At 34.9% G+C, this 27,118-nt stretch overlaps 1 protein-coding gene across 3 annotated transcripts in view; it reads left to right on the top strand.

Annotated features, from left to right (window-relative positions):
* AIMP1 (aminoacyl tRNA synthetase complex interacting multifunctional protein 1) overlaps positions 1–27,118 on the top strand; it is a 39,083-nt gene that overhangs the window by 2,377 nt on the left and 9,588 nt on the right. For all 3 annotated transcript variants that reach the window (XM_025465826.3, XM_025465824.2, XM_025465825.3), the window contains exons 2-5: positions 12,080–12,213; positions 14,483–14,596; positions 17,037–17,204; positions 20,855–21,066. In XM_025465826.3, coding sequence (XP_025321611.1) covers positions 12,105–12,213; positions 14,483–14,596; positions 17,037–17,204; positions 20,855–21,066 — 603 coding nt within the window. In that variant the 5' untranslated portion in view covers positions 12,080–12,104. The remainder of the gene's footprint in view (positions 1–12,079; positions 12,214–14,482; positions 14,597–17,036; positions 17,205–20,854; positions 21,067–27,118) is intronic.

The following is a 27,118-nucleotide window of genomic DNA, read 5'->3' on the forward strand; positions in this document are numbered from 1 at the left end:
TGGAGTTACTGCCAGTTACCACTGTTAAATGAGTTATCTCTGGGATGCATTGTTCTCAGAATATTTAATTTTATTTACCTTTTTAAAAATTCTGACTTTTGACACGTTTTAAATTGTAATAGTTTTAACCTAGTTCTAAATCGTACCACATTATGTAGCATGGTAATAAACATATTCTTCATATGGGGTGATTTGGCAGTTAGATTACAAAGCAAACAGAGGAACGAAGATTGGAAATTTAGATGAAGTATTTTTTTTTTTTAGATGAAGTATTGATGGTAGTAGGAAAAACTGATTAAAGTTACTATAGTTTATTAATCCTGACACACATGCTTTTCTCATATTTACTGAAATAGTGGTGCATTTTACAATTGTTGATGTCTTAAAATCACTATGAAGTGGGACTCCTGACATGCTTGTCAGTGACCATACTTATGCATACTTGGTCATAATTGTTAATATTGTCATCGTTTAATTATATATAGTATTGGTATATAGTAGTTGACTTTAATCTCCATTTTAAGTATCCTTTTTATGATGACTTACCATTAAAATGAAAAGTTGCTGTGTATGAAGAAATACAGGGAAATAAAAAGTGATATAAAAATCGGGCTAAATTTAAGAGATTCTTCAAATATTACAGGATGTGTGCTTTTTTCTTAATGGTACATGAAATGACAGAGCATCTAATTGGAGCAATTTTACAATTGGTGGCATTTAGATTTGATAAAAATATAATACAGCATCTAGGAAGAGTATAAACTTCTACCTAACTGAAGTTCTGAAACAGTGAAATCAGGTGTTTTAAGAAGTTAGACACTTCCAAATTGTAGTAGAATTCCTATATTATAAAGTAAAATTGAAAACTTGAACTTAAAACTTCCATTTCAAAGCAATAGCTCATTTTTTTTTAAAGATTTCATTTATTTATTAATGAGAGACACAGGGGGCGGGGGTGGGGAGTTAGAGGGAGAAGCAGGCTCCATGCAAGGAGCCCGACGTGAGACTGGATCCTGGGTCTCCAGGATCAGGCCCTGAGCTGAAGGCACCCCTAAACCGCTGAGCCACCTGGGCTGCCCAAGCTCATTTGTTTATATTTAATCCCTAACGTTGAAAATGTGAGACAGGGAACTTGTTATTTAAAAGGAATTACTGGATATAATACTGATGAATTTCTGAACTCTACCTCTGAAACTAATAACATACTATATGTTAATTAATTTAATTGAAAAAAAAAAGGAATTACTGGCAATTCAGAATCAGTGAGAAAAGACTACTGAGGAAATTGCTGAGGTAAAGGAAAGTCATTTGGTAATGACAGAAATCTCAGTCTTTTGTATATCTTTTAATGATTAAGATGTTTAAGTTCATGTATTTCATAAAATCAGCCTCAGTTTTTATGGTTAGTGGCGTCTTAAAATAGCTTTTTTCGTAACCAAAATTAATGTTAATAGGCAGAATAATTTAGGTAACACCTTTCAAATTTGTCATAAAAATTAGGTCGTCATTTTTTTAATTTATTAAAGGGGGAAAAAACGTCTATATTTAAACTCTCCAGAAACTCTTACTATCCAAACACAACATAACTTGTGTACTCTTTTTTTCTCTATGTGTTTTACATTTGTAATTACTGTGCGTGCAGTTAAGTATTATTTCTTTTTTCTTCTATGTGTTTTACATTTATATTTACTGTGCATATGATTAAATATTAAACCTGTTCTAATGCCCTAATCATTAAATGAAATTTAGTACAGATGAAGTCAGTTTTCCCAATTGTTTTAGAGGATACTAGTTCTAATAAATGTTAATAGGTGTTCTTTGGTTAGCATTCTGTGGTTAAACACATTTGGAAACTCTACATAATTATGTCTTCTTTAGAAATTACAGCTTGGAAGTTAAAAGAGCTGACTCCAGAATCAGACAGACAGTAAACTTTAATCCTGTTATTTACTAACTCATCACATGACCTAAGGCAAATTGATTTTAATTCAAGTTTTCTTCTCTGTATAAAATAGTCTTCATATATGATCTATGTAACACATTTAGCCAACTCATGGTAAATACTTTGCTAATGTTATCTGCATATTGTTAATGATAATATTAATAATATTGTTATTTAACAATTATTGTTATAATAATAACAATATTATTAACATTATCATGTGTGAGAATCCCTAAGTCTGTCAGCACATTAAAAGCTCTGGGGAGACTAAGGGAACTTAAAAGTTATGAAATTCAATAAGTACTCAATGTAAAATTGAAAATCACTGTGGAGCGGTTGGCTCACAATAATGAAATGAGCGCTGGGTTGAATGGTATAAGATTTGTCTGAGCTTTAAGTTACTAAACTAGCACTGTTGCCCTAAATAGTCTTGTTTAAAATTTTTTTTTCCAATTTAATGTGTTTACCTCATTTGTCTGAAAGCTTAGTGAGTACAAAGAACATGTTTATTTTTGCTTTTTACTGTAAACTAGGCACATGGCTCAAAATCAGGAAAAATTGGGGTCAGGAACTTAAGTTTTTTTATAGGGGCCTGGCAGGTAGCATAAATGAGACAACAGAGAGTTGTGCACTTTTGCCTTACTTTATTTTTATTATTTTTAAAAGATTTTATTTATTCATGATAGACGTAGAGAGAGAGAAAAAGAGAGAGAAGCAGGCTCCATGACGGGAGTGGGACTCGATCCTGGAACTCCAGGATCATGCCCTGGGCCAAAGGCAGGCGCTGAAACTGCTGAGCCATCCAGGGATCCCCTTTTGCTTTGCTTTAAATGGCACTCACCTTCAACTGTTTTAAACATTGTTAACCCTGAAACACAAAGGCTTCTCTGATCACTGTGGTGATAGTTTGTAAACTCTAGAATTGACTATTGATCAGGACCAAACTCTGAAAAACATAAGGATTTAAAGGGACAAGTCAAGAAAAAGGAGCCCTAGAAGGACATGCCGAAGAAGTAGAAAGTGAAATCAAATGAAAGTATCCTCGTTTTGTAAATTAGGAAAATGAAACAGAGAAGTTATGCAGTTTTGCCAAGGTCACACACAGCCTCCTAGGTATGTCATTTGACCAAGATTTGTTGGCTGTAAATAAGGAAAAAAAAAAAAAAAAACTGCTCTGGTGTTAGTAATCCATATCTGCATAAACTTCTGCATCCTACTTATATATTTGAAAGTTTAAAGACAGTTAAACAAGTACTAGAAAACCTATTTCCAGAGCGTCTAATTCTAAAAATAAATAACTTAGAATTTGAGAAGTTTGTCAACATATAGATCTGACTACAACCTAATCCAAAATATCTCAAAAGGCACGTTAATTGTGATATCATGAATAATATTGCCAAAATAACCAGTTATCTAGGAGTAAAGAAAAAGTAGAGGAGGAGGGGCAAGATGGCAGAAGAGTAGGGTCCCCAAGTCACCTGTCCCCACCAAATTACCTAGATAACCTTCAAATCATCCTGAAAATCTACGAATTCGGCCTGAGATTTAAAGAGAGAACAGCTACAATGCTACAGTGAGAAGAGTTCAGCTTCTATTAAGGTATGAAGACGGGGGAAAAAAAATAAAAGACATCCAAGGGGGACGGCCCGCGACCAGCCGGGCTAAGGCTGGGGCGAGTGCCTCCAGAAAAAGTGCCCCGTCCTGGAGAAGCAGGAGCTTCACCAATCTTCCCCTGACGGAAGGGAGCTCGCAGGGAGTTAGAGCAGGACCCCAGGAGGGCGGGGATGCCCTCAGGATCCCTGGGACACTAACAGACACCTGCGCCCGGGGAGAGTGCACCGAGCTCCCTAAAGGGCTCCAGCACGCACGGCTGGACCCAGGAGCAGCTCGGAGGGGCTCCGGCAGAGGCTCCACGTGGAGGGGGCTGCGCGGCTCTGGGAGCACCTCGGAGGGACTCAGGCGACGACTCCGTGGAGAGGCAGCTTCCCGCCGGGAGCGCAAATCCAACAGCACAGGCCCCGGAGCACAGGGCGCCGGGGACACAGCCCAGGATCCCGCCTCCCCCCGGGACAGGCAGAGGCCAGGAGGGCCCAGGACAGCAAGGACACTCCTGCCCCGAGCTGAGCAGATCAGCGGCCCCGCCCCGGAGCCTCCAGGCCCCTGCAGATGGAGAGCTCTGTAGTTACTGCGGGAGCTGACTCCACGGCTCCAGAGCTGGCCGTTGCCACTGTGGTTGTTCCTTCTGGGGCCTCACGGGGTAAACATCCCCCACTGAGCCTCACAGTGGCCTCACAGGATAAACAGCTTAAATATCTTTCGCTGAGCAGCTCCCCCAAGTGCTAACACCTGAAAATCACAGCAGGCCCCTCCCCCAGAAGACCAGCTAGACAGACAGTGGAAAAACAAATTATTGACCAAGCAGCACTGGAAAGGTCCAGGGGAAGTCAAGGAACTTACAGTATACAGAATCAGAGGATACTCGCCCTTGTTTTTTTTGTTTGTTTATTTTTTGTTTTGTTTTTGTTTTTTCTTTTTTGTTTTTTTTGTTGTTGTTTTGGTTTTGATTTTTGATTTCCGTTTGCTTCCCCCCCTTTTTCTTTTTCTTTATTTCTCTTTTTCTTCTTTTTTCTTTTTTTATTCCTTTTTTCTTTTTCTTTCCTTCTTTCTCTTCTTTCTTTTTCTCCTTTTCCCAATACAACTTGTTCTTGGCCATTCTGCACTGAGCAAAATGACTAGAAGGAAAACCTCACCTCAAGAGAATCAGAAACAGTCCTCTCTCCCACAGAGTTACAAAATTTGGATTACAATTCAATGTCAGAAAGCCAGTTCAGAAACACTACTATAAAGCTACTGGTGGCTCTAGAAAAAAGCATAAAGGACTCAAGAGACTTCATGACTGCAGAATTTAGATCTAATCAGGCAGAAATTAAAAATCAATTGAATGAGATGCAATCCAAACTAAAAGTCCTAATGATGAGGGTTAACGGGGTGGAAGAACGAGTGAGTGACATAGAAGACAAGTTGATGGCAAAGAAGGAAACTGAGGAAAAAAGAGACAATTAAAAGACCATGAAGACAGATTAAGGGAAATAAACGACAGCCTGAGGAAGAAAAACCTACGTTTAATTGGGGTTCCCGAGGGCGCCAAAAGGGACAGAGGGCCAATATATGTATTTGAACAAATCATAGCTGAAAACTTTCCTAATCTAGGAAGGGAAACAGGCATTCAGATCCAGGAAATAGAGAGATCCCCCCCTAAAATCAATAAAAACTTTTCAACACCTCGACATTTAATAGTTAAGCTTGCAAATTCCAAAGATAAAGAGACGATCCTTAAAGCAGCAAGAGACAAGAAATCCCTGACTTTTATGGGGAGGAGTATTAGGGTAACAGCAGACCTCTCCACAGAGACCTGGCAGGCCAGAAAGGGCTGGCAGGGTATATTCAGGGTCCTAAATGAGAAGAACATGCAACCAAGAATACTTCATCCAGCAAGGCTCTCATTCAGAATGGAAGGAGAGATAAAGAGCTTCCAAGAGAGACAGGAACTGAAAGAATATGTGACCTCCAAACCAGCTCTGCAAGAAATTTTAGGGGGACTCTCAAAATTCCCTTTAAGAAGAAGTCCAATGGAACAATCCACAGAAACAGGGACCGAATAGATATCATGATGACGCTAAATTCATATCTTTCAATAGTAACTCTGAACGTGAACGGGCTTAATGACCCCATCAAAAGGCGCAGGGTGTCAGACTGGATAAAAAAGCAGGACCCTTCTATTTGCTGTCTCCAAGAGACTCATTTTAGACAGAAGGACACCTACAGCCTGAAAATAAAAGTTTGGAGAACCATTTACCATTCAAATGGTCCTCAAAAGAAAGCAGGGGTAGCCATCCTTATATCAGATAAACTAAAATTTACTCCGAAGACTGTAGTGAGAGATGAAGAGGGACGCTATATCATACTTAAAGGATCTATCCAACAAGAGGACTTAACAATCCTCAATATATATGCCCCGAATGTGGGAGCTGCCAAATATATCAATCAATTAATAACCAAAGTTAAGACATACTTAGATAATAATACACTTATACTTGGTGACTTCAATCTAGCGCTTTCTATACTCGATAAGTTTTCTAAACACAACATCTCCAAAGAAAACTGTAGAAGACTTCTGAAAGAAATTGAGGAAGACAGAAAGAGATGGGAAAACATTCCATGCTCATGGATTGGCAGAATTAATATTGTGAAAATGTCAATGTTACCCAGGGCAATTTACACGTTTAATGCAATCCCTATCAAAAAACCATGGAGTTTCTTCAGAGTTAGAACAAATTATTTCAAGATTTGTGTGAAATCAGAAAAGACTCCGAATAGCCAGGGGAATTTTAAAAAAGAAAACCATATCTGGGGGCATCACAATGCCAGATTTCAGGTTGTACTACAAAGCTGTGGTCATCAAGACAGTGTGTTAGTGGCACAAAACACAGACACAAAGATCAATGGAACAGAATAGAGAATCCAGAAGTGGACCCTCAACTTTATGGTCAACTAATATTCGATAAAGGAGGAAAGACTATCCACTGGAAGAAAGTCTCTTCAATAAATGGTGCTGGGAAAATTGGACATCCACATGCAGAAGAATGAAACTAGACCACTCTCTTGCACCATACACAAAGATAAACTCAAAATGGATGAAAGATCTAAATGTGAGACAAGAGTCCATCAAAATCCTAGAGGAGAACACAGGCAACACCCTTTTTGAACTCGGCCACAGTAACTTCTTGCAAGATACATCCATGAAGGCAAAGGAAACAAAAGCAAAAATGAACTATTGGGACTTTATCAAGATAAGAAGCTTTTGCCCAGCAAAGGATACAGTCAACAAAACTAAAAGACAACCTACAGAATGGGAGAAGATATTTGCAAATGACATATCAGATAAAGGGCTAGTTTCCAAGATCTATAAAGAAATTATTAAACTCAACACCAAAGAAACAAACAATCCGATCATGAAATGGGCAAAAGACATGAAGAGAAATCTCACAGAGGAAGACATAGACATGGCCAACATGCACATGAGAAAATGCTCTGCATCACTTTGCCATCAGGGAAATACAAATCAAAACCACAACGAGATACCACCTGACACCAGTGAGAATGGGGGAAATTAACAAGGCAGGAAACCATAAATGTTGGAGAGGATGCGGAGAAAAGGGAACCCTCTTGCACTGTTGGTGGGAATGTGAAATGGTGCAGCCACTCTGGAAAACTGTGTGGAGGTTCCTCAAAGAGTTAAAAATAGACCTGCCCTACGACCCAGCAATTGCACTGTTGGGGATTTAACCCAAAGATTCAGATGCAATGAAACGCCAGGACACCTGCACCCCGATGTTTCTAGCAGCAATGTCCAGAATAGCCACACTGCGGAAGGAGCCTCAGTGTCCATCGAAAGATGGATGGATAAAGAAGATGTGGCTTATGTATACAATGGAATATTACTCAGCCATCAGAAATGACAAATACCGCCATTTGTTTCAACGTGAATGGAATTGGAGGGTATTGTGCTGAGTGAAATGAGTCAATCGGAGAAGGACAAACATTATATGGTCTCATTCATTTGGGGAATATAAATAATAGTGAAAGGGAATAGAAGGGACGGAGAAGAAATGGGTAGGGAATATCAGAAAGGGAGACAGAACATAAAGACTCCTAACTCTGGGAAATGAACTAGGGGCGGTGGAAGGGGAGGAGGGTAGGGGGTGGGGGTGAATGGGTGACGGGCACTGAGGGGGGCACTTGACGGGATGAGCACTGGGTGTTATTCTGTATGTTGGCATATTGAACACCAATAAAAAATAAATTTATTATTAAAAAATGAAATAAAGAAAAAGTAGGCACTGGTTAACAACTAGTGTGTTTTAGAGTCATTCTTGTTTTATTTTTGTCAAGAAAACTTGATTATTACGAGAAAAATGACTGCAAGCAAAAGTCCTCTCTTTTAATGAGGCTTCCTTTGTAGTATTTTTGTTGATACTGTGGCAGTTAAGGTATTAGAAATAACCTATCACTATAAATTTTGGAAAATTATTGGTTATTGCATAACCAGAGTTTGTCATAAGTAATTAGGAGGTACAGTATATTCAGGTCTTAAATTCATACAGTCTTAAGTTGTCTTAAGTTTGTGATTTCAGTGCATTTTTTTAAGACTTTATTTTTTAGGGCAGATTTAAATTCACAGCAAACTTGAGCAGAAAGTATATAGTGAATCTTAATTTTTTTCTCATCCTTAAATCAGAACATCTTATGTCATTTTCATAAAACAATTTTTCTCTTGGTATTCTTAGCTACTTTGTGCCTTTGGCAAAATGGTATGTATTGGCTCTTGCTGGATTGCTTTGCCTTCTGAGCTAAAGCTGGGAACTAGTACTATTAGTCCTTTGAAGGCTTTGACAAAGCATTCAGAGTGAAGTCTATATATCATTGAGTGTTCCTTCTTTGTGTACCATTTGTTTAAATAATGTTAAGTGTTAAAAAAAAAAAATAAATAATGTTAAGTGTTGCTTTAGAGTTTTTGTAATTATGACAGTATCTATTCCTCGGGGAAGGGACAAAGATTTTTCAGTTGACTGTTGTCTTACTGTATTCCCCTACACAGGAGTCCTTGGATATATTTTGTATACTATTATAAACACAAAATTTAGAATTAATGTAAATATATTATCACCCCCATAGACTGTATACCACTCATAAAGAAATTAAGGTGTGTTTAGCCACATTATATGGTTTCATTCATACAGGGAATATAAAAAATAGTGAGAGGGATTATAGGGGAAAGGAGAGAAAATGAGTGGGAAATATCAGAGAGGGAGACAGAACATGAGAGACTCCTAATTCTGGGAAACGAATAAGGGGTGATGGAAAGGGAGGTGGGCGGAGGAATGGGGTGACTGGGTGACAGGCACTGAGGGGGGCACTTGATGAGATGAGCAATGGGTGTTATATGTTGGCAAATTGAACTCCAATAAATATTCCAAAAAAAAAAAAAAAACGGTGTGTTTAGCCAAATTATCTAAATATATTTTTAATATTAATGTGTATAATTTATATTTTTATTATTTGCTATGTTCTTAACCTTTAAGAAAATGTAAAAATCATACCTAAAGATCTACAAAATATCATGCCTATAGGAACCCACACTACTGTGAGCTTCTTAAAGTTGGGGATTGTACATACATCCTTTTTTGTGTTCCCAAAATTGTGCTTGATGCCTGTCATTTTTCAGCTACAGTTCATAGTATTCTATATAAGGAGAACGTTCCTTATGTACCTCATGGTGTTGTGGTAATTAAATAAGTTAATATTGTGAAGTGCTTAGGAAAGGACCTGGCAAATACTAAAGACAAATGAAACAGTAGGTATTATTATTACCCAATAATACCTATCAGGAAGTTTGAGATGGCTTCTGTCATCCACAATTATTTTATATATATTTGAGTGGTTTATTAGGATCACTGTCTTCTCTCTCTGTTCTCAACATTTTAAGACTTCATGGCATATAGGGCTCCTATGTGCCGTAGTCCTTTAAGTATCAGACTCTTAATTTTGCTTCAGGTCTTGATATCAGGATTGTGACATGGAGCTACACATCAGGCTCTGTCTCTCTCCCACACCCTGCTCCTGCACTTTCTATCTCTAAAATAAGTAAATAAAATCTTTTTTTTTTTAAGGCCTTCATGGCTTAAGTATGTTTTTCAGTAACATTTCTCTTTCTTACTAACATGTTTTTCCTTTATTTTTCATGTTTTATTTATATACTTTGGCTAAAAATGAATCTATGTTTACTGAATATTTCAAGTGATAACATTTCTCAATCCTAGTTTTATTTCAGTTTAGAGCTAGACCTTAATCTATGTATTTGTAGAGTTACAGCCAAATATATAAATTTTATTCCTTTTATATACATAATAAATATATAAAATATAGAGGTACACATTTTTCATCAGTATCATTCAAAGTATTACCACTTCCTCTTATCTTACTGTTTCTTCTTAGTGGCTCTATGTATGTGTTTAATATTTACAGCTCACTTTTGTAACTGTATTTTGCAGATAGTTAATAGATTTATCAACTCAGTAAGATTGTATCTGTTCTTTCCCTTAGCCTAGGTTTCATGATCTCTATTTTGTGAATTATTGTGAGTCTTAGTTTTGAGATTTTTTTATGTGAGTCAGGACACGAATTTCATGTTTTGCTTTATTACCACCTTAGCTGATACTTGTGAAATGACTTTGTACCCATTGGCAAATTCACAACACTTACACTTACTTAAATCCATTTGTTTCTGGCAGCCCAAGTGGCTCAGCGGTTTAGTGCTTCCTTCAGTCCAGGACCTGATCCTGGGGACCTGGGATTGAGTCCCACGTCGGGCTCCCTGCATGGAGCCTGCTTCTCCCTCTGCCTGTGTCTCTGCCTCTCTCTCTCTCTCTCTGTCTCTCATGAATAAATAAAATCTTAAAAAAAATCCATTTGTTTCTTATCAGTTATTTACTAGGGATTTTTCTAAAGCATATCATTAAGATCACATTTATTTTAATATCAAATTTTTCTTTGCTATAAAAATAAAAGCTAACAAATTATGCTAAATCAAATACTCATTACTTTTCTAGGGATAGCTATTTTCACATATTGAGTATACTTGATTGCTATGTTAGACTAAATAAAGACATTAAACTAAAAGAATGCTGTAAGGAGGATACTAAAAGTCCAGAAGAACATAGCTTTTTGTTTGTTTGTTTGTTTACTTTAACTTTCTTCATCTGTTAGTTTGTATTTTTCTCTAAAATTCTAAAACAACATTTGAGGAACAATAACAATATTCAGTATTCATGTTGTAAAAATTGGCTAAATATAAAGCTGGTTATCTTCATTTTCAATTTTTGTATTTTTTTTGCCTGTATTTTTTTAAACTGTTAAATAATAGCTCATATAGAAAATGAGCAGTTTACTATGTACTTTTTCAGATTAACTTCATTTATATTTTCTTCACTTACTACCATTTTTATTTTTTTCAGTTTTTTTTAGTGATTCTGTATTATAAATTGTCAACTTTAGCATAAAGTTTTTTGAAAATTGGTTCTTTTTTTAATTAAAAGGTAAACATTTCAGAATGTTCCTTTTTATACATATCGCATAATTTGAAATGTTCAAATGATCTTGTATTTGTTCATTATTAGCCAGTTTTTTCCTTTATCAAAAAATTTCACCATTTTATTGTATATCGCTTGTTTAAAGTCAGAATTACTTCAGCAACGTTTGTCTCATTACATTTTGTATTATAAATTGAAGCTAAACAGGTAAAAAAAGAACAATTTGTAGTATTAATGATTAATCTTTTTGTCAGTGTTACTATTTAATAGCAGTTTAAACTATAACATTGTGAGCTAACCTCAGAATGTTTGCTTATATGCATTTTTCTGCATAATGACAGGATGTTTTCTAATTTCTATGAATTATTATAAAATTAAAATCATAACTTTAACAAGGGTCACAGTATATATGCTGACATTTCTGAGTCATTAATATTGATATGTTCTTAATTGATGACATTTTTCTTCTTTCCTAATCCATGTGTTTCTTCTTAAAATTGTACATAGTTAAACAGTAGAAATATCCAATATATAAAAAATAACATGTAAAGAGGGAATTCAGCAATTCTTAACTTTGGAACACTTCTAGTTTAGTTAAGGTTATTGTTATTCTTTTAGTATTTTTGTTTTGTCATGTTATTCAGCTGCATTTTATTATTTATTTATTTATTTATTTATTTATTTATTTATTTATTTATTTTTTATTCAGCTGTATTTTAAAGCTTTCCAACCTAAAATGTGGTTAAGTAACATCTTTTTTGCATTTAGGGAAAAAAAATTGCCTCTTCCAAACATATTGAGAAATTAGTTGTTTAACATTTCTTCCGTTTGTTTGGTTTATTGCTGTGTATAGGAAAAGTGTTTTTCCTAGTGTATTGATCTGTTAGAGTAGAAGATGGTTTTCCTTTCAGACTCCTTGCTTATACTGTCCTGTACAATAAATTTATTCCTTCTACAGTGTTATTTACCACTTATGTTTTTCACTTAGGATTTCCTGCCGTTTCTTGGCAAAAATGGCAACTAATGGTACTGTTCTGAAGAGACTGGAACAGAAGGGTGCAGAAGCAGATCAAATTATTGAATATTTAAAGCAGCAAGTTGCTCTTCTTAAGGAGAAAGCAAGTAAGATTTTGCATTTTTGAAGAAGTTACTTAAAATGAATTCCTATGTTGACGGGACAAAAACTGTGTTTACCCCCATAAATTTACTTCATCATCTTGATCATAACTTTTAGATTCCTTTAATATTTTCATTTTGAGTAAAATGATTTTCTGGGATTAGGATAAATTAGAATTGGTATATAGTGAATGTAATGTAGAGAAAACAACGTATTATTTTAAGAATGCTAAAGGAAAATTAATGTTTAAAATAAGTTAGTTATAAAATTAGAATTTAAAATGAAGAAAATTGGATAAAATCAAATATGAACTCAAATTTATCTCTTCTAAGAATATACACTTGTATCACCCTCTGCTAAAGCATTTTCTGAAATGATTTTTCATTTTTTCCAATACTTCTTTAAGTTTACATAGAAATTGCTTATGTACAAAAATATGTACAAAAATAACATCTGAATTTCTGCTTTTAGGATTTACATTAATTTTTGTTTACTTAAAAGCAATTTCTCAATGGCTAATGTTAATGATATAATGAACATTCCCAAATCTTTTACAGTAACAAATAGAAATCAATGATTTTCTTTGCTGTATAAGATTGTGAATGGCTTACAGAATCAGTTCCTCTTCAAAATAATTTTTCTTTATTTTCTTTATTAATTTTACAATACTGCTTTAATTATTTCTTTTTTATAATGTTTTATAAGTGTTTTTTTCTTAAAATTCCCATCAATTTCTCTTATTTAAAATTTTTAATATTGTTTTCCATTAGTAAGATAAAGAAAGAGATTAATCAGTGCTTCTGTGAATTTTTTTTTTCAGATGGATGGCTATTAGTGGCTATTAGCTTGACTAGCATTTCATTTTTGCTAATTGAAATAAAAAGGAACCCTCTTATATTTATTGTATATTTATTCTTTACCTTTATTATTATTTTTTGTAGCCTATCTTGGATGGTTCTCAGTCTCATTGTTCCTGTATTATAGTAAATATTTCATAAAATCTCTTAATACTCTGTAAAGAAGATATTTCTTAGATAAAATGATCTACCTATACTCTTAATTTCAAAACATACAGTAACTATGTAATATATAGGAAAATTAAAAAGAAAGTAATTTATAAATAGTAGTAATAATAAAAATATGCATTTTAATGAGTAAATACTTAGGCAGGACTGTCCTACCAGGCATATGAGAGAGTCATATGCAATGTGGTTCCCATACATGGAATCACCAAGAATGCAATAGAAATGCTAATTGGTATGAGTGTGTATTTAGTCTGCCTTTATGTAGGCAAGTCTGATGCCAGAAGCAACTTTCAGTTGTGCTATTTATTTACTCAGAATGGTGGATAATTCTTAGGGAAAACTGTGAACAAAACAAAGTAGAGTCTGCTCTTGATTTATATGATACCTGATTTATAGAAAATTCAGGGTATAATGAAAATGTTTAATAATATTTTGTGTTTATTTATAAAAAATAGAGTCTAGGCTCAAATAACAGGATTTTTACCTACACAAATGTACAATGGGTTACTAGAAAATTCTGCAGAATGTGAGACAGCTTATTATTTCAGAGGTGTATCTAGCATATTTCAGGATATCTGACATTCCTGACTTCTGCCCATTAAATGCCGACATGACTCTATTATTTGTGACAACCAAGAATACCCCCACAGATTTTAAAAGTCCTACCTAGGGAGCAGTATCAATCGCACTGAGAATCATTGGTTTTCTTTTATTCTTTTGTATGCCCTATTGCTCACCTTTAACACACATATCATATTTTGAGGAAATCTTTGAAGCTATTTCACTCATTGAACCTTTGGCCAGCTCAGTCTGAGACATTAGGAGTAAAAGATTATTCAGGTACTTTTAAAAGGTAATGATTAAAAAGAAAGAATAAGAATAGTTTTTTTTATGGTTTGCTATTAGATCTTGGCTTTAAAAAAACTAATGTGTCCAATACTTGCCTCATGCTGATAGTTTATGGTTGACACTTTTAGTCTGTTTCTTAAGTTGTTGTTAGCATCTTTATGGAAGCTAGGAAATGATTCATAAGCAAACTTTTCTGGTCCATTATTATTTCACAGATAATAATCTCTTTTTCTCTTTTGTCATGTTTTCTAATAAATACTAAATGATATAAAGGAATTGGCAAACATTTGGTTATTGGTATTATCCTAATTATGTTAATATAGCTATGCCCTTCAAGTAGTATTATAAGAAAACTTTTAGAAAACATGGCTATATCTTACTAAGATTTTCTTAATCCTAGTTTTGCAGGCAACTTTGAGAGAAGAGAAGAAACTTCGAGTTGAAAATGCTAAATTAAAGAAGGAAATTGAAGAATTGAAACAAGAGCTAATTCAGGCAGAAATTCAAAATGGAGGTGATTAAATATAGAAATAATAGGTTATTTTGATTTATGATAATAGTATTATATCCTTGATTGTTAAATTAGATATTATGCTTGATTTTTCATGTTATCTCCGCAGTAGCCCTTCTCATGCAATCATCTTCTTTTACAGAAGAGGAAATGGAGACTTAGAAAAGGCAAATGATCTTGCCTGAGCTCATGCAAAAAAGTGCAGACCTATGCTTTTAGTGATGTTGAACATGTTTTCATGTGTTTGTTGGCCATCTGTATGTCTTTGGAAAAGAGCATTATTCTGGCATTCCTGACTTCTGCCAATTCATGTGCCTGTGCCTGAATTCATTGGATTATTATTTTTGTTTATTTTTGGTGTTGAACTATAAAGTTCTGTGTGTATTTTGGATATTAAGCTCTTAGCAAATATATCATTTGCAAATACCTTCTGTCATTCAGTTGGTTGCCTTTTTGTTTTGTCAATGGTTCCCTTTGCTGTGGAAAAGCTTTTTATTCTGGTATAGTCCTAATAGTTTAGTTTTGTTTTTGTTTCCCTTGCTTCAGGAGACATATTTAGAAAAATGTTGCTGTAGCCAATGTCAAATTACTGCCTATGTTTTTTTCTAGGAATTTTATGGTTTCAGGTCTCTATGTCTAGGTCTTTATCCATTTTGAGTTTATTTTGTATATTGTGTAAGGAGTTTCATTCTTTTGCATGTAGCTGTCCAGTTTTCCCAACACCATTTGTTGAAGACTTTTTTCTGTTGTATATTGTTACCTCATCAGGGAAATCCTATTGTATGCCGGAAACTAATAGAGAGAGCTATATATTAATTATACTTGGATTTAAAACAACTATGCTTTTAATCTCTGTGCTATATACTTCAACTTGATCATCACTGTTCCCTATTAAATAGTTATTGAAAATAAGTTGTAATAATATGTAGCTGACATTTATTACGTTTTACTATATGCCAGGCACTGTGTGCAAAGTGCTTCATGTACATTATATATTTTATCCTTGATATTTTGTGTATACAGATGTCCTTGTTTTATACATGAGGAAATAGAAGCTTACGAGTATAAAGTAATTTGCCTGAAATCATAATTTTTAAGTTAGCCAACTCAGCATATAATTATAATTTCAAATATTATATTGGAAATAAAAATTTTAAATTTACTGAATTATTTTAAGGGAATCTAAATAAATTTACATCATTTTAAAACAACGATAATAATAGCTCCATTACAATTTCAAAGTACTACACAGAAAGGCATATAATTGTATTATAGAAAATCCTTCCTAAGTGAGTTAAGGAGGCCCAAGTATGGTGAAAGTCTCTTACTACTTCCTTTTGAACTATCCTGTCAGTGAGTGAATTATTTTGAATGCTGTAGTATGAGCTCTATCCCTAGTGAGCTAGACAAAATTAAAGAAAAATCAATGTGTGCTTACAACTATCAACTAAAGAGAATATCATTTGTCAGTGGAAGATCTGATCCTTTCTAAGACAAGGAGATTTGGAATACAGGTATAGAATTAAACAGTTTAAATATTAACAATGTAAATTACTTTTCATTTTATCAGTTCTAAAAGATTGCCCTGGAATATTTTAAACTCTGATCTTTTTAATGAAGTACTAAAGCAGATCAACAATTTGAATTAATGTATTGCATTCTGTTGAATGGTGAAACATAAAATAAGGGTAGGGTAGATGGAGTGTCACATTACTAAAAGAAGCAAGAGCCTCCAGAGAACTTAAAAATACCTCAGAAAAGTGGTCTGAAAATTGGCCAGAATTTAAGCCACATCAAAATCCCTCACAGGATTATGTTTTTCCATACTCACTAGGCTATGAGAGTGTTTTTAACATTGCTGAAGAAGTTTTCTTCCTTAAAAAAGTTGTTTTTTTGACATAGAATTATGGACATGTCTCTCCACTAATTCTGATATTAAAATGACTATTATTTAAACACTTTCCCAGTTGTTTGTGCAATATAAAAGAAAACCTGAGTGAAATGCATGCTATCTTGCCAAACTATGAAAGGATAGTCTCAGAAGACAGGCTGCTTGAGTAGAAATTCTTATTTTCCTACTGACTGTGTGTATGATGGGCCACTTTTTTAACTTCTGTATGGCTCATGTTGATCATCTGTAAATAGGGATGTCAATAGAAATTACTGCTTTTGGTGAATTTATGAGAATTACAAGAGTTAATTCATGTAAAGCAGTTTAAAAAGTGTCCGGGACATAGTCCATAATAAATATTAGTTATTGTTGTTATCTATGTTTTTCTCAGTTATTAGTGATTAAATGAGAATCGCTTATTTAACTTTTATCTTGGTTAAAATGTACTTAATTTCTTGGCAGCCATTCTACAGTCTTGGTAGAGACTTGATAATCAAATGCAGTGAATTTTTCTTTCATAATGACTCTATCTTAATTTATTTTCTGTATCAGTGAAACAAATACCATTTCCATCTGGTACTCTGCTGCAAGCTAATTCCATGGTTTCTGAAAATGTGATACAGTCTAGACCAATAACAACTATATCTTCTGGTGCCAAAGAACAGATAGGAGGAGGAGAAGCAGAAGAAAAGAAGATGAAAGAGAAAATTGAAGTGAAAGGTATTTTTAACCTTTAAGGTTATTTGGCTCTTGACTGATTTATCAGATGTCATCACTTTTGATAATAATAGTGGTGTCAAAAAGAAAGTTGAAACCTTTATTAACTAGAATAAAGTTAGGAATAGTATGATACTACAGCATGGAAACTGGGCTCTAAAGGATGTGTGAAGACTGACCAAGTCGATAGGGTAAGAATGTTGTATTTTAGGTAGAGTATATTTTAAGATAACTAAAAACATAGAAAGTAGAGATTAAGCATAGAGGCCCATAGTTTGGTATGACTAAATTTTAGTGTGTATTTCAGTTTCAGAGAAGTCACAGGTAGGAAGTTACCTTGGGACTAGTTGTGACGAAAGGAAAAGGGATAGTCTAGTCAAAGGAGAATGTCTGAACTAACTAAGGTATAGGGGTGTAAACATTTTAGGAACCCATAAAAACTGGAATGGAAAGTATATCACCATCCACTTAGATTGCCAGACTAGAAATGTTACAGTTAACCTATTGCCCTCTCTCAATTTCCATACCTAATTGGCCACCAAAACATATAATTCCTATCACCAAAACATATCTAGAACCCAGTTCCATGGCTCCATTTTGTTAGGTGCTACCTTTCTTCAACTTCTCCTGATCTGCCATTTGAATTAATGTTAAAGCCTCATCTTTTCTAATTAATTCTTACCTTGCTGCTAAAGCTATTCTAATCATAAATCTGACTCCTTCTTTATATCTCTTCTCCTTTACTCCTTTGGAGATTTCATTTTTCCAAGAATGTCTAAAGAATAAATGCTTTTATAATTCATTATATGCACCTCTCATAACACACCCACTTAAGAGTTTTTGGAAAATATAAAATGGCTGAGGAATTTGTGAGTTAACCTAAGCCAGTTTAGCATCTGACACTTGTCAGTTCCTTTTACTAAATATCAGTAACCTTTCTTAGTAGTAGGTAGGGGCTATATACCTTCTACATAACTTCACCACTAGGTGGTATGGTTACAATGAAAGCAAATCCAGCTAATTCTTTCACTTTATAAACTTTATTAAGAAGTACATAAAGACTCCTAACTCTGGGAAACAAACTAGGGGTGGTGGAAGGGGAGGAGGGCGGGGGGTGGGGGTGAATGGGTGACGGGCACTGAGGGGGGCACTTGACAGGATGAGCACTGGACATTATTCTGTATGTTGGTAAATTGAACACCAATAAAAAATAAATTTATTAAAAAAAAAAAAGAAGAAGAAGAAGTAGTCACAATTGGGCCACCCGGGTGACTCAGCAGTTGAGTGTCTGCCTTTGACCCAGGGCATGGTCCTGGGGACCCGGGATCAAGTCCCACATTGGGCTCCCTGCATGGAGCCTGCTTCTCCCTCTGCTTGTGTCTCTACGCGCCTCTCTCTCTCTCTCTCTCTCTCTCTCTCTCTCTCTGTCTCTCATGAATAAATAAAATCTTAAAAAAAAAAAAAAAAGTCACAAAACAATCAGACAGCCTGTTCTAAGTATGATGAAGTTCATAACCCAAAGGAAGATATATTGCGTTTGTGACTACAGGATTAATCTTCTATTTAAATGAGACAATGGAGTCTTCTTTGTGGGAGGAGACACCACATAAGACCAAATAGAGCTCTATGTCTAGAATGCCTCTGTCCAATGGTACTTTTCTGTAATGATAGAAATGCTGTATAACTGCATTATCCAACAAAGTAGCCAGTAGTCATGTATGGCTACTGAACATTTTAAATGTATCTAGTATGGCTAAGGAACTGAATGTTTATTATTTTAAATTTAAATGTAAACTAGCTGTATGGGGTTGGCATCTATCCACATATTGAACAGTGCTGGAATAGAAGGCTGTTCCATTGGTGTTTGACTGCTAGAATTGCCAGATTCCAAAATTCTGTTCATGCAGAGGCTGTGGATATGATACAGTCTTTCTAGTGAGCATCACTCATTTTTTAATTAAACATTCCTAAAATTTTTTATGATGACTAAGTTCTTGGTAAAGATTTTGATACAGTTACCTCTGGAATGTGGGTTCCTGATAAAGGTATTTCAAATGCCTAGGAAGTAGATTAAAATTAAAAATATGGGATCCCTGGGTGGCGCAGCGGTTTGGCGCCTGCCTTTGGCCCAGGGCGCGATCCTGGAGACCCAGGATCGAATCCCATGTCAGGCTCCCGGTGCATGGAGCCTGCTTCTCCCTCTGCCTATGTCTCTGCCTCTCTCTCTCTCTCTCTCCATATGACTATCATAAATAAAATAAAATAAAATAAAAGTTTAAAATTAAAAATATATATAGATACATTGTTATACTGCATTATGTTAAATATATAATCACCCAAAGGTAACTTTTACTAAGATTTTGGTTTATTTTCTTCTAGTAATTTTGTATATTTATTTCTATATCATTTGGGTTTTTTTCCATTAAAAAAATCTTTGCTAATATTTTACACGGAAAATGGAATTTTAAAAAATTCATTAGATTAAAAATCGCCTGTTATTTTGAGCTAGCTCTACCTCTTCTTTTGTAAACTGTCTTTGTATAAATTGCGAATGTCCTTACATAAAATGATTCTTTCCCACTTCAGGCACTGTCTCTTATTTCTATATTTCTATGTGTATGTAATGTTTGTCACGTACTCATTACATATACCTGCCTTAAAAGAGATTTTCAGTGCATTCATAGTATGGGCCGCTCATCTTACTATTTCCAGTGCCTTAGATTTCAGTAAATACTTGTTCAAGATTAAACAAAGTTGAGAAGCTGGGCATCTAAGTCACAACTACATGCTTATCTCTACCCAGTAGATTGCAAGTAAATAAGTTTTTATTTTGTTTTACATTTTTTCCTGCCAGAGAAGCTAGATGTAAACTTCAGGAATATGAACTCTTTACAGGTTGCATTTGACTCAGTGGCCAAAGTAGTCAAATGCTAATAAGAGTTAGGTTATTGACACATATAAATAAGCGGAGGATTTTTAAAACATAATCAGAATAAAATGTTCTCTTCTGCTCAAATAGTTGCTCTGAATAATAATGTGCTAATAAGTCTTCTGAAAAATATAAGAAGTGGAGAAATTCATTGTATACTTGTTGGTGTGTTTAACTAAAGAGAGAAACATTTTATCAGTGAAATTATATTGTACTTCATTCTCTTAGCTGGTTCTAATTATGGAGTTTTTTCTAAATAAAGGATTTTTCACTTTCTGAAGAGTCACAGTAAAAATTTTTATGGATTTACTCCAGCTCTGTTACAGGGAAAGGCAAACTTGCTCAATAAAGGTCTATTTAGTAAATATCTTAACCTTTGCAGACCATAAAGTCATTGTCACAACTACTCTGCCACAGTGCAAAAGCATCCATAGACAATATGTAAATGAATGAATATAGTTTACCCATCTCTACTTTATGTCTTTAACTAGAGATTCAGGCAGTTCTTGAAGAGAGAAATAGCCAAAATAGGATTCAAGATGTTGTGACTTGAATAATTCTTTACTTTGTTATTATTTAATTGAAAGTAGGAGATAAACACTTTCTTTTTTAAACTCATCAGTATTGATGTTAGGGAGTTTTTCATAGTTTATTTTTGTTTTACTTCTGATGTTTAACCATTCATAAATATTTTTAAAAAAATAAAAAAATAAATATTTTTTAGGAGAGAAAAGGGAGAAAAAACAGCAATCAGTAGCAGGAAATGCTGACTCTAAGCCAGTGGATGTATCTCGTCTGGATCTTCGAGTTGGTTGTATCATCACTGCCAGAAAACACCCTGATGCTGATTCTTTATATGTAGAAGAAGTGGATGTTGGAGAAACAGCTCCAAGAACAGTTGTCAGTGGCCTGGTGAATCATGTTCCCCTTGAACAGGTAATCTGTACAGTAAAACTTACTTTTCCATATGTGTCACTTTTTCCTACTGTTTTTCCATATAATTTTGTTAGGTGACCATACAACATGAGCCAATATTGATTAGTTCATGTGATTAATTTTAATGCAATAAATTTCACCAAAAAAGTACATAAAACTACTAAAAACTTGCAAAAGAGTTGCAAGTTAGGATCAAGTTCATGAGGATAGAAAAACAAAAGATGCATTATTTTTTCTCGTTTTTTTTTTTTTTTTTTTTTTTTTTTTTTTTTTTTTTTTTAAGATTTGATGTATTCATGAGAGACACAGAGGGAGAGAGGCCAAGACATAGGCAGAGGAAGAAGCAGGCTCCCTCTGGGGAGCCCAGTGTGGGACTCTATTCCAGAACTCCAGGATCATACCCTGAGCTGAAGGCAGATGCTCAACCACTGAGCCACCCAGGCGTCCCTTTTCTCAGTTTTTAAAATGTTTTTAGGTTTTTGTATGTAATACAATGTAAATATTTTTAGCATTGTTCTGTCATGGAATTTTGTTACTCCTCAATTTTTTTTAAATCACTGTTATACAAACCCAGAATGCATCAACCTAATAAGTAAGAGTAAAAAGTCATGTTTTGTTTTGTTTCTTTTAATAACTCAAATATTTTTATACTTGAAGTAAAAAGATGGGCTCATAGAGCTTGAACTTGTAATTTTTAGTGTTTTTTTAATAAAAACTGAATGTTTTGTATTTTGTTGTTAGGTATTTAAAATATGTGTATGTGTATATAGACACACATGTATGTATTTCCAGTGACAGTGGAAAAAATTAGGCAGTAATGGTTTTAATTTGGTTTTTCAAGATGTCTTCTACAGTAATTTGAGTTACCTCTTTCCTCTACCTTGTGGTGCTTCTGAGATACTGCAAAGGCTGTAGACTTTTTTTTTTTGTTTAATTTTTTTATTCATGATAGACACAGAGAGAGAGAGAGGCAGAGACACAGGCAGAGGGAAGAAGCAGGCTCCATGCCGGAAGCCCGACGTAGGACTCCATCCCAGGACTCTAGAATCACACCCTGGGCCAAAGGCAGGCGCCAAACTGCTGAGCCACCCAGGGATCCCCGCAAAGGCTGTAGACTTTCATGTTAAAATAGTTCTCCTTTGTTCATTGCCAACTCCATTGCTTATTGGCTTTGTGAATGTGGATAAATCCCCACATTCATTCATTCATACTTTCAGATGCAAGTCTTTATTGGATACCTGCAATGTACAGGCACTATTCCAGACAAGGGATATAGCAGTGAGTTAAGATGATAGATAGATGATAGATGATAGATAGATAGATAGATAGAGAGATAGACAGATTTGTTTAGGAAAAAAAAAACAAAAGAGCTGTGTTTGTGAAGCTCACAACCCTATGGAGAGTCAGAAAATCATGATATATAATATATTAAGTATACTATAAGTATAAAAAGTAAGTATAAAAAGAAAAAGTAGGAAAAGAATCTAGGAGTTGTTGGAGTTAGGATGATGTCATTTTCTATAAAATGGTTAGGGAAGGCATCATAAAGAAAGTGACATTTAAGGAAAGGTCTAAGAAAATGAAGAGAAGCAGTATCACTACAGCAAAGTAAAGAAGGGGAAATGTCATGCAATATGAAATCAGAAATAAGGATGTTTAATGATACAGGATCTTATAGATCATTGTAAAGACTGGCTTTATTCTGAGTGAAAGCCATTGGAAAACTGTTGAGCTAAAGGAGAAATGTGGTCTGCCTCATATATTAATAGGATCATCTGGCTGCTCTGTAGAGGGGAATAAATGGAAGTGAGATTAGCAAAGAAGTTTCTCTTGTCCTTAAAAAAAGGTAGACGTGGTTCATGTGTGTGCTTTTTTTTTCTTCTGTTTAAAATTCGTCTTATGTAGAACCAGGACTTTTTCATGACTGCTTATGAAATTAGTTTCCTAAGAAGCCCTGGAGAAAAGTATCAGTTGATCTTGAACCAGCTCAAATTGGAAAAACTCCTCCTCCCTTCGCTTCATCTTTTTTGTTTCCATAACTTGCAGACTGTTTCTTCTCTTCCAACAGCTGTCATTCATAGCCTTAAGCAAAGCTATTTATATACACATCTGTATCTAACCTATCAAGGCAGTAGTATTAAACATTCTATAAAGCAGGAGCACTTTGCCCCCACAAATTGCATACTACGCTATGTAGACTTGTGTATTTTTCTAAGGTAAAGGTCCATGAGTATCATCTGGTGCTTTAATAATTGCATCTAGCTCACCCCATTGTTTTTTTCTTATACATAGTGACTGTATTTTTTTTTTTTCTAATGTGGTATTTTAAGTTATTTGTGTGAAGATCTTTTCCATGAAGACCTCTGAAAAGGAGGCCTTTTGAATTTGAGTCTTAGGTCTACTGCTGTTATTTTAAATCATAGGATTTGGGGTACATTTGCCATAACATTTGTTTATAAAAACCATCTTTTATTTAGAATATGCCTTTTCCTTTTCCCTGCAGTGATAGTTCTCTTGTATGCTATTTTCTTTTAAGCCTATTGAAAGAATATAAACAACTATTTTCCTTATTTTTGCTAATTGGGGAAAAAATTAAGACATTTAACTTTCGAAGATTAAAGAAATTTCTATTCATTTCTAAAGCAAATTGTAGAAATAGCCCTACATGTTAATTGCAGTGTACATAATGCTTGAAGAGTTAAATGATCAGTAGTATATTTTTTAATATTTGTTATTGAAATATAGTTGGCTTGCCATATTATATTAATTTCAGGTTTGTGATTAACATTTCTGTGCATTATCAGTGCTCTCCACAATAAGTGTAGTCACCATGCAAAGTTAACTAAAATATTATTGACTATATTCCCTATGGTGTACTTTTCATCTCTGTGATTTATTTTATAACTGAAAGTTTGCACCTTTAATCTCTTTCACCTATTTTACCCATCTTCTTATCCATTTCCCTTCTGACAAGTTTGTTCTCTGTATTTAAGAGTCTTATTTATTTCTTTGTGTTTTAGGTCCTATGTATAAGTGAAATCATATAGTATTGTCTTTCTCTGTTTTATTTCACTTAGCATAATACCCTCTAGGTCCATCCATATTGTCTCAAATGGTAAGATTTCTTCCTTTTTTTGTGGCTGAGTAATATTCCATTATATCTGTGTTCCACATTTATGTACATTACACACACACACACACACACGTGCACACACACACACCTTTATCCATTCTTCTTTCTTTCTTTTTTTTTTTTTTTTTTTTAAAGACTGTATTCATTTATTCATGAGAGACACAGGGAGAAAGGCAGAGACACAGGCAAAGGAAGAAGCAGGCTCCATGCAGGGAGCCTGACGTGGGACTTGATCCTGGGTCTCCAGGATCACACCCTGGGCTGAAGGCGGCGCTAAACCACTGACTCGCCCGGGCTACCCTTTATCCATTCTTCTATCTGTGGACACTGGGATTGCTTCCATATCTTGGCTATTATAGATAATCCTGCAGCAAATACAAAGCTGTATATATCTTTTTGAATTAGGGTTTTCATTTTCTTTGGGTAAATAGCCAGTGGTGGAATTACTGTATCATATGGTATTTCTATTTTCGATTTTTTGAGGAACCTCCATTCTGGTTTCCACAGTGATTGCATCGGTTTACATTTCTACCAACACTGCATAAGAGTTCTTTTTTCTCCACATGCTTGCCAAAACTTAATTTCTTGGCTTTTTGATACTAGCAGTTCTGCTTCGTGTGAGGTGATGTCTTATTATGGTTTTGATTTGCATTTCCCTCATAAATAGTTATGTTGTGTGTCGAATTGTAGAAGTTCTTTATATATTTTGGATATTAATCCCTTATGGGATATATCATTTGCAAATGTCTTCTCCCATTCCATTCAATAGGTTGCCCTTTTGTTTTGATGATGGTTTCCTTTGTTGTGCAAAAATTTTTTATTTTGGTATAGTCCCAACAGTTTAATTTTGCTTTTGTTTCCCTTGCCCCAGGAGACATTATCTTGAAAAATGTTTCTATGGCCTGTGTCAAAGAAACTACTGCCTATGTTTTCTTCTAGTTTTATGTTTCAGGTCTTATAATTAGGTCTTTAATCCATTTAAGTTTATTTTTGTGTGTGGTGTAAGAAAGTGGTCCAGTTTCATTCTTTTACGTGTAGTTGTCCAGTTTTCCCAGCACCAAATAATGAAACCACTCTTTTTTCCAACCATTATGTATTCTTGCCTCCTTTGTTGTAGATTTTCTGGGCTCTTCATTCTGTGCAATTGATCTATGTGTCTGTTTTTGTGCCAGTACCATACTGTTTTGATTACTACAGCTTTGTAGTATATCTTGAAATCTGGGATTATGATATCTGCAGTTTTGTTCTTTTTCAAGATTGCCTTGGCTGTGGATATGCTCATGGCTAGAATGACTTTCTTTGCACTGGCAGGATTTACTTCCAGTGCTGTTGAAGGACTTGTGAGCTCACTGGTGTGCCAGCATTCATCTTAACTGTCTGCAGTTAGACTCTGCAATAGTTGCAGGTGTATAAAGGGCAAAGCTTGCTTCCTGTACAGCCTGTGAAGAGGCCTCATTGCAGGAATTGTGGTTGTGCTGGTGTATAGGGTTATCGCTCCTTCTTTCCAAGGCAGTAGTCACTTTGGAGTGATCTAAACCCTGCCTGCCTGCTATGTTTGACATGATAGGATCTACTTTGGAAGGGTGCTTCCTGATGCAAGTAGATTGGATAGTACTTGTCTGTGGTGGGGGATGCTGGGGTAGGAGGCATATGATGCTGGTAAGTTAGATGGAGCTAAGTAGCTTCTGCAAGCTTCAGGCCATCTAAGTGGGAGAGGGCAAGAAAAATGATGCTCTCTAGCACTTCTTTCTTTCCCAGAGATATTTCCTGTAGATTTCTGTCCCTCTAGCTCATCCTAGGATTAGTTAGTATATCTCCTATACATATACCTCAGGCACTTATCAAACTGCTACTTTTGTACTGTGTCTGGTGATGACTCTTTTAGTGTGGGAACTTAATTTCTTGTCACCCCCTGGTTTTCCCAGATAAGCCTTGCTAATTTTTAAAGCTCCTGGAGCTAAGTCCTACTGATTTTTGGAGCCAGATATCATGAAGACTCATTCTCCCAGTTTGAATTGGTCTGTGTTTGTGATACTCCTCCTGTTTGTGGTTATTTGCCAGGATTCCTGACTGTGTTTCCACCGTCCTATCCTTTTCGATGTTCTCTTCTTGCTAGGTGTAGATGATGTGTTCTGTCAATCTTCAGGTCAGTTTCGGACTTGCAGTAGATGTAGTTGTTTCATTGGTGTGTCCATGGGAGTAGATTCCTCTAACTCTGTACCTTCCCAAGAATGATAGACTCCCAAGAGTAATTTTTAAACTAAGAAATGAATCTTGCATAGTATTGGAAATGACTAAATATGTAGGGAGAAAAAGAATTGTTCACTTATTTTAGTGCTAACGCTAAGCTAAATACTTTACATACATAAAGAGCCTAGAGATGGCTCTTTAAATTTGATATTTTTTCTCATTTTGTGAGGAAAAACAATTCATTTTTTTTAACATTTTTTTTTATTTTTAGTTATTTATTATAGTCACACACACAGAGAGAGAGAGAGAGGCAGAGAGATAGGCAGAGGGAGAAGCAGGCTCCATGCACCGGGAGCCCGACGTGGGATTTGATCCGGGGTCTCCAGGATCACGCCCTGGGCCAAAGGCAGGCGCTAAACCGCTGCGCCACCCAGGGATCCCAGGAAAAACAATTCAACTTTAATTTCATTGCTAATATACATGGTAGCTAAATTCAAAACCAATCTGTTTCAGCCTAAAAATTACTGAAAAGTCTTGCTCTGCTCCTTCAACTATAATGCACAGGTAGTTCATGGAATTTTTTTTTCATGTTTATGTACAACTTCATAACAATAAAAGAATTTGGACACAGAGACAAAAATACATCTACAAGAGTAGAACATTTTATATTTATTCGAACATTAGATGTACCTTACTGTATTCTAGGTATAATAATTTAAATCTCTGTGC

Source organism: Canis lupus, chromosome 32, assembly GCF_003254725.2.
Source record: "Canis lupus dingo isolate Sandy chromosome 32, ASM325472v2, whole genome shotgun sequence".
Taxonomy (NCBI): domain Eukaryota; kingdom Metazoa; phylum Chordata; class Mammalia; order Carnivora; family Canidae; genus Canis; species Canis lupus.